The sequence below is a fragment of the Alternaria ethzedia genome (genome assembly GCF_023757985.1).
Source record: "Alternaria ethzedia strain BMP 0044 chromosome Unknown scaffold_7, whole genome shotgun sequence".
NCBI lineage: Eukaryota > Fungi > Ascomycota > Dothideomycetes > Pleosporales > Pleosporaceae > Alternaria > Alternaria ethzedia.
Genome location: NW_026056200.1, coordinates 1,153,783 through 1,165,304, shown reverse-complemented (window position 1 = coordinate 1,165,304; position 11,522 = coordinate 1,153,783). Strand labels below are relative to the sequence as shown.

Below are 11,522 nucleotides of genomic sequence, written 5' to 3'. Positions count from 1 at the left end.
TAGAAAGCGACTACCGTAAAGTTTGAGGTCGCCTACATCGATTACGAGTTCTATAATCCTCATGGTGGCTGCATGTGCTGTCGTGCTGAAATGCGTCGCTGCTAATGTTTGTTGTTCCGTCTCACATGGGCAAGGGTCTCGGTACCGCCCACCAAATCGCGCTAGGCCTTCACGTGGCAGCGCGCCCACGCGTGCCCCGCCTCCTTCCACTCCCAGTCCGGCCAACGCGAGGGAACAATCATACGCACGAATCTCAATTGGCCGTAGACGTCATCGATTACTACTATGTGCTAAAGGAGTGTGAATATCTTCACCTGGTATCTCAAACGCTATCATCGCTCATCAACGCAGACTCAAAGTACAATCACCGAGCTTGCCCCAGGCAATGCTCTGGCTCGGCCTCTACGGGCTCACTAGCTTCTGTGCATGCGGTTTTTGAGCAGCTCTTTTTCCTCCCTAATCCTCTCGCAACAAACTCCTTAGATTCGAAGCTTCCCATTGCCTTCAATCCATATTCGCACTCGTCCTTGACGGGTGGAAGTGGCGCAGTCCTAGGGGCACCCCCCAGTTCCTGGATAGTGATCTCGTCATCTGGGTTGTTGGATAGCCCAAAGTTGAAGTTCCCGAAAACCTTGGTGCTCGGTCGCATTGTGCCCGCAGTACGGTCTTCGTAGTAAGAGGTGTTCCGGCCGGTGCCATATTGAGGGAACAGGGTTCGGAAGAGACACTTGGTCGCTGGCGCACAGGCTGTCATGATGTGTACAGCTGGTTCGGCGATGCTGATTCCGATGCCAATATCCCATGTGCGATCCTTGTTGGTGGGAGCAAACCGGTAGTAGTATACGATGAATCTGCCGATTGAGACGCCTGTCGCGATCCATCCCAGGCTCATGACAATGACGACTAAGAGCTTTGTACGTCGATGCATTTGGAGGCCCCATACCATGATAGAAGGGATTGGTATGATGATGAGGTCCATGAAGATGGACAAACCACACGACACGAGTACAAAGGTACGGGCGTCGATACAAGTACCACCAGGTACAACATTTCCGTTGGCATCGATGCTATCCATGGCGGGTCTGGACCAAGCGTAGGCACGAGGCGTGCACTGCACGACATTGACTATAGTCGACCCGACGGAGTATATGATGTTCAGCCAGAAAGTAAGGTGTAACGGGTATCGTACGCGCCGCCGACTATCTTTCATGCGGAAGAGGAACATGATAATGGAAGCTCGAATCAATCCCATGACTAGAAGCAGACGCCACATGTCAGCAAAATTCCGGAATGTCCTGCAGATCCGATATACGTACGTGGGTGGTACATCATCTGTACAGCGAAGTTCCATCGTATCGCAACGAGCTGATCCGCCACGGACTTCTTGGGCAGATCATAGACATGATAGCCGGTGCCGCTCAGTACAATGTACATCCATGTTGCCAGAGTATCTAGTATGAGGAGGACAAAGGCTATCAAGATAAGGTGGTCATCCCAGCAAAAGTTGCGGCCGAGGTACCGCGACCATACCCTGAGGAAGACTGTGAGAGAGGCGACGACTGTGAAAGTACCGATGATGGCCAGGACCTCGGGTTGTCGGCTTTCCACCATAGTCCTGCTGGTGTTTGTCGCCAGCGTCGTGCGACTGTGGAGCGCTCAGTCCGTTGGTGCGCAACAGGCGTTGAAGCCCACAGCGTGGAGTTCAATGTTGGCCTGTCCTGTGGATCGTGAACCGGATGAACCAGAGGGCTTATGAAGATCGTGGGTCCACGACGGATGATCGCACCGAGAAGCGAACGTGGAGTAACGACGCAAACAGTGAGGATCTGAAGTGTGACGGATATTGTAGGTGTTATTGGCCCACCCAAGGAAAAGTCGAATGTACCCGCACTGGACGCCTTCGAGTTTTCCTCGCTATGTGACTAGTATATGTCGCGCGTCCACGCGGGAAGTCGCACGTACACTCCCTTGGTGTCAGGATGGGATGTTTGGTGGCCAAGACGGATGCTGTCACTGCACGGCGAGGTGAAAGGTTGCCTCGGACCAGCCGCTGCTCTAGACTCTTGTCGTCTCAAGGATAAAAACCTGCCAGGAACCAGAGGCGTCGTCCAAAGCGAGGCGGTCCATTATGCACACCACAGCCGCGGCAACAGTAGTCGACTCCCGCTCGTGTCTTCCCCTCTCGCTTGACCAGAAAGAGGACTAGAGCGTCTCACGAAGTCCAAATCGGTTTCTCACGGTCCGAATTTGGGCTGACATGTCAAGGGCAGCCCTGGACACGGTCGCAATCTTCCGGCTGGAGGCCTGTCCGCCCAGTTGTTGGCTGGTCGATGGTCTGGACGCAACCATGGACAATTGAGCCACTGCCACTAGGGATTTCGATTGCTATTGCAAAGTGAGCGAATCGATGTTTTGAGCCACTTGCGATTAGGAGAAGTAAGTATGCCGATCTTCAGGATTATGGCGTTGTTGGCGTTGAAGGCTTGGAGGTCGGCGGCCATGTGGCTAACGGAGGCGATCCCCCGGGACTAGTTTATTGTCCGACCCGTCTGACGCAGCTCCTGCCAGACGCGTAGTCATCCTCACTGCACTCAATTGCAATTGATGGCCGAGAAATAACTGACACCATTCCAAGCCGTTATCATGAACGCGTGTTTTAGAACTACTTGTGAGCTCCACTGCTGCAGGTCCGTTGTCAGGCAATCGCGGCAGCTTCGCGCTTGCGTGCGTACATGACTCTCAGACTTTGCACTACCGGCAGCTACGCCGGCACCAACAGGCAGACCCTGGGCGGCAAGCCTCACGACTCGAGTAACGATGTGCCTGAGACTAGTCCCAACGACATATTCGAGCGCACGTGGGCACAGTCGATATTCCAGGGACTGCCTCACGAGTGCAGAATTCGCATTATCATTGCTGATCGCTTCTTGCGATAGGTCCAATATATAGAATATGCATGTGAGATACGCCGTACCACGCAACATCTGCATACATGGACACTCAGGAATTGCCTGGATAGGTTGCGATGCCGTGATTACTTGAATACCATGTCGTCGCCCCCGGTTAACTCAGCTGTCAACAATCTTTCCAGCCAAGATCAGCGGTCACACTCTGGGCAAAGAACATTAGCCTACATCCTGCCAAGCACAGGTTATTGGACAACGCCTCCTATATCGAGTCAGTCCGTAAGATGACCATTATGACTATCGCCTTGTTTCTCGTCTCAGTGCGCAACGGTCCGTCATCCGCAGACCAGCCGCAAGCCCCAGGGGAAAGGTACAGTGAGTAACGGCCGTCAATGGCAAAAAGAAACTTTCTGACAGACACGTAGATCTGCAGCCGTTCCACGGGAGACGATCAATTGCCAAAGACTGGTACCCTCGGTGAGACACTGAGTCGTCGTTTTACACCGACGAACTATTCAAAATGGCTTCCATCGCTATGTGGCTCACAGTTTTGGCTGCAACGTCAACCACGGCATCACCCGTCCTTTCGGCTAAGGCTGGAACCAACACCCTCAACGTAGATGTAGACCTCCAAGGCGTCACTTCAGCAGTCAGGTCCCTCTTTCTCCCCGGCTCGCTCGACGCTACAACACCAACGAACTCTTCGAGATGCAAAGTCTACCCCGATGACCCTCAATGGCCTTCCGATGAAGCCTGGTCCCAGCTCAGCAAACTCACTGGCGACCGCGTCATCAGTGCACCTACTCCATTGGCAGCAGTGTGCTACCCTGGCGAAGATTACAACGCTGCAAAATGCTCCGAATACACTGTGGCAGCATGGCAGAAGTCGTATATCCATATGATCGACCCTATTGAGATGATGTCTCCAGTCGCTCAAGGCCTGACCTGCGCCCCACCAGTTCTCTACGACTCGCATGGCTGCACTCGTGGAGGCTTCCCCATGTATGTCGTCAACGCGACTGAACCCAAGCACGTCCAGCTCGCCGTCAACTTTGCTCGTAATTCGGGTGTCAGACTCGTCGTCAAGAACACTGGCCACGACTTCCTCGGCAAAAGTGGTGGCAAGGATGCTCTCAGCATCTGGACGCACAACATGAAGGACATCGAGTACATCGAAGAGTACGTCGATGAGAAGCTCAACTACACTGGCCCTGCATTCAAGAGCGGTGTCGGAGTGCAGGCTTTCGAGATCTACAAGGCCGCCGCTGAGAAGGGCAGAATCGTCGTTGGTGGCGAAGGCGAGACGGTCGGAGTCATGGGAGGATACATTCAAGGAGGTGGTCACTCTCCATTGACCGGATTGTACGGCACTGGAGCTGACAGCGTGCTCTCCATGGAGGTCGTTAGGGCTGATGGCGAGTTTGTTGTCGCAAACTCTACCTCCAACACCGATCTCTTCTGGGCCCTGCGCGGCGGTGGAGGCAGCACCTTTGGCGTCGTCACCTCCGTGACCGTCAAGGCCCACCCCGACCTCGAGGTCACAGCTTCCCGCTTTGGGTTCAACTCCAAGGACACAGGCAACGAGACGTTCTGGGCTGCAATACGCTCATACGTCGACCTGTGGATCGACAACGCCGATGCCGGTACATACACATACTGGACTCTAATCCCCTCTAACGGCACCTTTGCGTTCGCCTTCTCACCCTTCTTCGCACCTGGCAAGAACGTAGAGGAAGCAACTGCACCCTTGCAGCCTTGGTTCAACAAGCTCGATGACTTGGGTGTCAAGTATGACCCCAACATCACTCACTTTGACAACTATTACGACGCGTGGCGTTCATCCTTCCCTCTCGAGGCCGTTCAGAAGCCCAATGTAGCGACCGCATCGCGCCTCTTCCCTCGCGCCAACTTCGAGACAGCCGAGAAGCGTCAAGAAGTATACGAGAACATCCGCCGTTCGAGCGAGAAGAACCGCGTCCAAGTTCACTTCAATATGCAAGCCAAGGACCCATACAACACCGACAATGCCGTAAACACTCATTGGCGCCCGTTGGTCTCTTTCAGCATGCAATCTGTGCGCTGGCCCATCAACAGCACCGCTGAGGAGATCCTGAGGATCCGCAAGGAATTCCAGGCAGGCGATATGCAGGCCTGGAGAGACATCAGCCCTGGCGCTGGATCCTACCTCGCTGAGGCTGATCGTCTCGAGCCTGACTTCGGTAACGCGTTCTTCGGTGACAATTACCCTAAGTTGTTGGAATTGAAGAAGAAGCTTGACCCTCAGGATGTGTTCTTTGCGACTACCGGTGTCGGTAGCGAGAGGTGGAAGGTAGAGAGCGTAGATGGCCTGCCGAACGAGAACGGCAAGCTGTGCCGTGTGTAAACGCGGGACTTCCTTTTCTCTGTATATTCTTTACTTCTCAAATTGGCCGATCTCGTTTGTAGCTTTGATAGATAGACGTCACTACACGAGTAAATCACGAAGTCTATCAAGTATTGCTCCCTCGTTTGTTGACCATGATATTTTTGTGCAAATCTCGACGAAATCTGACGGCGACAATGTCGCCTCTAAACTCTCGCATCATCCAGTGCGGGCCGGCCTTCAATCGTATCAAACACGGGCCCAACGAACTGCCTCTTCCCTCTGACAAACCACCACACAGCACTCCACAGCAGAACACCTCCCAGAACGACCGGCGCGTAGTTCATGTTCTGAGCCGTGACAGGTTGATATGGCGGAAAAAGAAGGAAAATAGATACGTAGACAGTGTAGATGATAGAAACAAGGTTGACACCCACACCGAGTCTTCCAAGTCTAAAGGGACCGTATGGTAGTGATGCCGGACGAGCAATCCGCCGGTAAGATATGAGCAATATCGGCATCAAGTATGAGATGTACAGACCGACTGTGCCGAGTGATACGATAGCGTTGAAAGCGGTAGTGGAACCAATGTTTAAAAGGCCGATCAAAATGAGAAAAACGCCGGTGACCGCTATCGCTGGTAGAGGTACATGATGTTTGCTGTCAACACGGGATAGCGTTTTTGAGCAAGGTAGTCCAGCGTCCTGGGCGAAAGACCACAGCATGCGAGATGCTGTCAGAAGAAGAGGTACTGTTGCCAATGCCGCTATGACTATGAGGGCGCACGTCATGGCTGATGCTGCTGCCTTGTTGCGGCTGATCTGATAGAAGATCTCGATGATGGGGTATCCGGTTGTCGTTTCCATCGCCTCGGTGATGTCGCCCATACAAAACAGTATGACGAGCAGGAATCCGAATCCTAATGCTCCGTTGATCATGATTGATGCCAACATGGCTCGCGGAACGTTGCGTTCGGGGTCTTTGATCTCTTCGGTGAGATGGGTCGCGCTATCGTATCCTGGTCGTATTGTCAGTTTTGTATAATTGTTGAAGATGGGCGTGACGAACCCGCAAGTACATATGTGCTACTCAGCAAACCAATGCTGAAAGCTACGCCGTCACTACTCCATCCCGACTCGTTGATAAAAGTGGTGAAGACGAATTCCGCAGAGTTTTTGCTGGGTGATACAACACAGATGACAATGATCAGCACGATCCAGAATCCGACGTGCAGCGCGAATGTCGCATGCAAAATCAGAGGCATGATTCTGATAGCAAAGACATTGACAAGTGCTGCAAGCCCAAGGAAGGCACAATATATCATCGTTCCGTGCCACCTCTCATACGAGTAGCTCGGGTAGTTGAGCACGACGAGACCTTGAATCATCGTTGCGCCGAGGAACGGGGCAGCCGCAGTGAAGGTCTGCCAGGCGAATATGCAGATCCATCCCGAGGCATATCCCCATGCTGCTCTGAATTTCTTGGGAGCGAGTTGGACGACGAAGTAGTACTGGCCTCCAGCCGATGGGTACCTGGCGGAAAGCGGTGGTCAGATGAGTTTACAATCCACAGAGGAGCTCTCGACTCACATGGAGGCCAATTCTGAAAGAGACAACGCTGTTGCCAATGTCCCTATGATCGCGACTGTGGTGTCTGTATCAGAGACCGATTCAAGTCAGCAGATTGGAAGACGAACGTAGGTATCCATACACCAGAGACACTGGGCCTCCAGATATGAGGCCGGTAGCCATTGTAGACCCAAGCGCTTCCCATGTTGCAATCAGGGATGTGGCCGTAGAAATAAGGGAGAAGACGTTGAAGTTTTGCTACTGCTTGGTAAGTAAGACGGTATCAACGGTCTCGACGTAACTTACTTCAAGCTTCTGGTCGGAGACCTGCGTCTGATCATGCTTCCCAGACATGGTCCGTTGCAAGTCCAGAGCCATCGCTTCGTTCTCTTTGCCGTCAACATCTTTTCGAGAACTCATGTTGGTTTTCTCGTTCACTCGCTCTGTACAGCGCAGTAGACGGTTAGTCCGATAGGAAGAAGAGAAAACGCTCACGCCGCATGTTCAGAATCATGGTCGTTGATGTGCGGAACCAATCCGAACAACCTGGACTGGTGAAGCGACTGTAACCTAATCAGGAAGCAGTAGCATGCCTGTCAAGATATGCTTATCTCTGCGCCGCATCTTTCCATTAGCAGAGGGGCTCCATGTTGAACGTGTGTCAGTGATCCCAGGGCCTTTCTCTCACGTTCTGCGTATAGTGTCCTATCTCGTCCAATCATCGAGGCGGGTTATACGAATTAGAGGAACCGGTTCTGCGGGGAACGGCAAAGGAAGAGGGTTCTGCAGCCATCCCGACGCCGGTCGTAGATGGAGGCGGAATCATGCCGTGATAGTGTACCTGACTCCAAACCAGACATGTGTATCTGGTGCTTTGCGAGTCACGGTAGCCATGGTGCATGCCCGGGTGGTGCGAGACGAGTAGTCGATGAGCCGAAGTGCTGTGCCCAGATCCCTCGAAGCTTACTACGCTCGGTTTAGACGCGTCAACATGAGTCGTCAGGGCGAACGTATGCCGTTGAGTTCATAATTCTCGTGTTGAAAGCGGCGCCTCTGTTCGGTGTAACGTCGGGGAGGTTGGCGAGACGTGCTTGACGCGTCTTATCGGTGTTGCGGGCAATGCGGACAAAATTCCGCGATAACGCTAGTGCCGCCGCCCACCAGCACCTGTCCGCAGTTCCATGGACGCGTCAAATGAAAACCACGTAGTCTCTTTCAGTGATATCTTGTGACCTTCATAGTGGAAGTACTCTCTAGATTTCCCGTAGTCACGAGCATTTACTGTCATCTTGCTTTAATGAATTCGCGTGCGAGCATACTCTAACAAACTACCACCACTTCACACCTCTGCCAGCAAAAGGTCCATCGCCCAGCATCTGCTCAACAAGCCAATCATCAATGATGACCGCCGCAACCTTCCTAAGCTCTTTCATATGCCTTTTGCACAAATAGCCACCGCGATTTTCCGTATCTGGTCTCCATCTAATCGTATTACGGCAGTCGCGGACGGCGCATGGTTTCTGGAGATAGCAGCAGGAAGTGAAGGAGGAGGAGATGGACGATAGAGAGGGGCGTGGGATTTTAGGCATTTTCTTTTGTGATGTATTGGGGAGGGACGGTACGATAGGATCTTGTTGTGTAGGTGAGATGCGATGATTCGAGTGATTCAGGTATGCTCAAAAGTTCAGATGGATGAGCAATAGTTCAGCGGGACGACTACTATACTTCCGCTAACAATGCGTTGGCTCATGATGAGATGTTGTCTTTGACAAACCCTCATCTGGGTCCAATCCAAGGACGTCCCGTATCCACGTACCCCCCAGCAGCAAACACGCGCCTCCTGAACCACCTCGCCTTCCTTGCATTCCATTCAGCAATAGGAGTCGCATCTTTCCAATGGGCCCCCCACGCATCGATATCTAAATCCTCGTTTGACCAGCCTTCACGTCCAATGCGGTCTTCATTGCCAATGATTCCTGACCTCTGTCGTCCACTCCTATTAACGTAATCTTCTGAAACTCGCACATTCCCGCGCCTCTACTGCGAGATGCCCAACTCCTTGTAGAAAGCTTCGGTTTGGGGCTTGCGACCAAGGAACTCCTCAAGAATATCCATCTCCTCCTTGGAACCACCACGCTCGAGAACCGTGTGCCGGTAGCGACGGCCTTCGGTGGGGTTCATGGGATCCTTCTTGAAGACAGTGTAGAACATGTCTGTGGAGTAGACCTGAGATGAGAGGTAGCCGTAGTAGCTGTGATGGTCAGCAAGTGATGTTTGGTAAAGTGATCGAACGTGACTTACCCAGCGTCATAACCACCGATCAAGTGGCCAAACGTAGCCTGTCCGTTACCCCAGTGCCAGTCACCCTTCTTGTCACCCTCCAACGACTCAGGTCCCTTCAGCTGACTGATCTCGTGCCTCAAAGAGTTGTACTTCTCAGTAATATCCATCTTCTCAAGCTCCTCATGGCTGGCTGGCTCGTGAACAGCCATGTCAAAAGTGCCGAAATGCAACTGTCTCAAGTTGAATAGGGCGTCGTTGACATGCTTGGTTGAGATCAACTTTGCAACGAGCGACTGGGGGATCTGCTCCGCTGGCTTCTTGTCGGCGCCTGAAGACTCTAGATATGCCTTCTCGTAGTCGGCAGAGATGTGAGAGTAGTGGTGTGATAGAGAGCGTAGTTGCGACGGTGTCCAGCACCAGTTCTCCAGCATCTGAGATGGTGCCTCAACAAAGTCACGAACAGTGTTGGTGCCGTGGAAGCGAGAGTAGGTTGTCCGCGATACCAAGTCATGAATACCGTGTCCAAGCTCGTGGAAGAGGGTAACGACTTCATCGTGCTTCAGTAGCGAGGGCTTCTTCTTTGTTGGCTTCGAGAAGTTGCAGACTAGTGCCGTTGCGGGGTATCGTCGCTTGCCGTTCTCGTCTATGTAACCAGGCTGTAGGTTGAAGTTGGCGGCATGTCTACCAATAAGTCAGTATTCAACTCATATGCAGGTCGTACAGCGGCTTTACTTACCCGTACTTGCCGTCCCGAGGGAACAGATCCAGGTAGAGGTAGCCGACAAAGCCCTCGCCCTCGCCCTTGTCATCCCAAACGCTGAAGATCTGCACCTCCTCATGCCAGACAATATCGGAACCCTTACCGCCATCAGCAAGGGCAGCCCTGTCTTCCTCGCCAACGATCTCAACGAAGACCAGACCAAAAAGCTCTTCAAAGATCTTCAACATGCCTTGGATAGTCGTCTGCAGAGGGAAGTATTCAGCAATGACTTGGTGGTCCAACTGATAGTCCTTCTCTAGTAACAGACGATCGTAGTACCGATTGTCCCAGAGGTAGTAGTCTTTGGTCAGCGGGCCGGTAAGTCCATTTTCCTTCACATCTTGCTCTTTCAATGCCATCAGCTTCTCAATCTCTTTCTTGCCGCCTGGTGCAAGCCGAGTGCGAAGGTCACCGAGGAAGTCGTCGACTGTCTTGGTAGTCTTTGCCATCTTGTCTTCTATCCGGAATTGCGCATGGTTGTCGTAGCCGAGAAGGCGGGCGGCTTCATCACGAAGGAGAATGGCCTCCCTGAACAGAGATACGTTGTCATTGCACTTGTTCTCATTCTCAACGAAGACCTTCATGCGCGTCTCCGGGTTCGTCGCATACTTGAGCGTCGGGAAGAGGTCGGGGTACTTGAAGGTCAGGAACAGCTTGCCGTCGAATTCACCCTCTCCCTTCTTGAGTCCTGAGAGGACATCTTCAGGCACGCCGTGTAGCTCCTCGGGTGTAAACCACAATCCTCCGCTTTCCTCATTAAGGTTTTTCTGGAAAGCAATGCTGATCTGACTCAGACGCTGCTTGATCTCCTTGAAACGATCCCTCTTGGGGCCCGCGGGAAGATTCAGACCATTCCTAATGAACGACTTGTGGTCCTTCTCGAGCAGCCGTCGGGACTCCGGGTCTAGGTCCTCGCCCTTCTTCAGTACTGCATCGATGAGGTTGAAGACGTCCTCGCGCATAGACGACTCAATACCAAAGTCATCGAGCATCTGCTCCACCTCGCTGGACGCATCGCGAAGCTCCTTGCTTGTCGACACGGCGTTGTAGAAGCCGAGGATATGCGATTCGATGGCCATCTTGTTGTCATCGCGGGCGATGGGAAGGAGTACGTTTGCGAAATTGGCGCTCTCGGGCTTCACGTCGCGGACAATAGCATCCTGGACACCTCGTGACCTGTCAATCTGGGGCAAGCGTTAGCATTTGGTCGATGCACCCCTCCGGCGGGGTCGGCAGCAGCAATCGCGAGCGGAAGCTCTGGAATCACGGAGCTGCACATACCAGTCGCTTTGCGTCATTCACCAAGCTCTCCTTGGTAGCCGTGAACTTGGGCGGCAACTGCGGCGGTGTCTTGTATTGCGAGGGAGCCATGGTGGAGTTGGTGAGTGGCCTAAACGGTTGTGTGTAGAGGGGATGCCGTAGAGGCGAGGGCTTGACGTATTGCAGTATAGATGGTACGCGGCCGCCGAGTCGGATTGAAGCCAGGATGGCGGATGTTGCGATGAAGAGAGCGACAGCGGCGAGGAATAGCTTGGTAAGGCGTGAGGAAGCCACGATGCAGGTGGGCAAACAAGGGCCTGCTACTTAAGCCGAGATGTTGGGGAGATCCACAGGTGCGATTGGTGTGCTGCGATAAACAACGG

At 53.0% G+C, this 11,522-nt stretch overlaps 3 protein-coding genes across 3 annotated transcripts; 1 reads left to right on the top strand and 2 right to left on the bottom strand.

Moving 5' to 3' along the window:
• Positions 1 to 364: 364 nt before the first annotated feature.
• J4E87_004213 (uncharacterized protein) lies at positions 365 to 1,611 on the bottom strand (the record flags this gene model as incomplete). Its single annotated transcript, XM_049375836.1, has 2 exons — positions 365 to 903; positions 1,317 to 1,611. 2 exons carry the CDS (start codon positions 1,609 to 1,611, stop codon positions 365 to 367), a joined length of 834 nt encoding a protein of 277 aa, XP_049234821.1.
• A 1,815-nt stretch (positions 1,612 to 3,426) lies between these two features.
• J4E87_004212 (uncharacterized protein) lies at positions 3,427 to 5,289 on the top strand (the record flags this gene model as incomplete). Its single annotated transcript, XM_049375835.1, has 1 exon — positions 3,427 to 5,289. The coding sequence occupies one exon, from the start codon at positions 3,427 to 3,429 to the stop codon at positions 5,287 to 5,289; it is 1,863 nt and encodes a 620-aa protein (XP_049234820.1).
• A 3,584-nt stretch (positions 5,290 to 8,873) lies between these two features.
• J4E87_004211 (uncharacterized protein) lies at positions 8,874 to 11,250 on the bottom strand (the record flags this gene model as incomplete). Its single annotated transcript, XM_049375834.1, has 4 exons — positions 8,874 to 9,087; positions 9,138 to 9,800; positions 9,856 to 11,063; positions 11,161 to 11,250. The coding sequence occupies 4 exons, from the start codon at positions 11,248 to 11,250 to the stop codon at positions 8,874 to 8,876; spliced, it is 2,175 nt and encodes a 724-aa protein (XP_049234819.1).
• Positions 11,251 to 11,522: the final 272 nt, after the last annotated feature.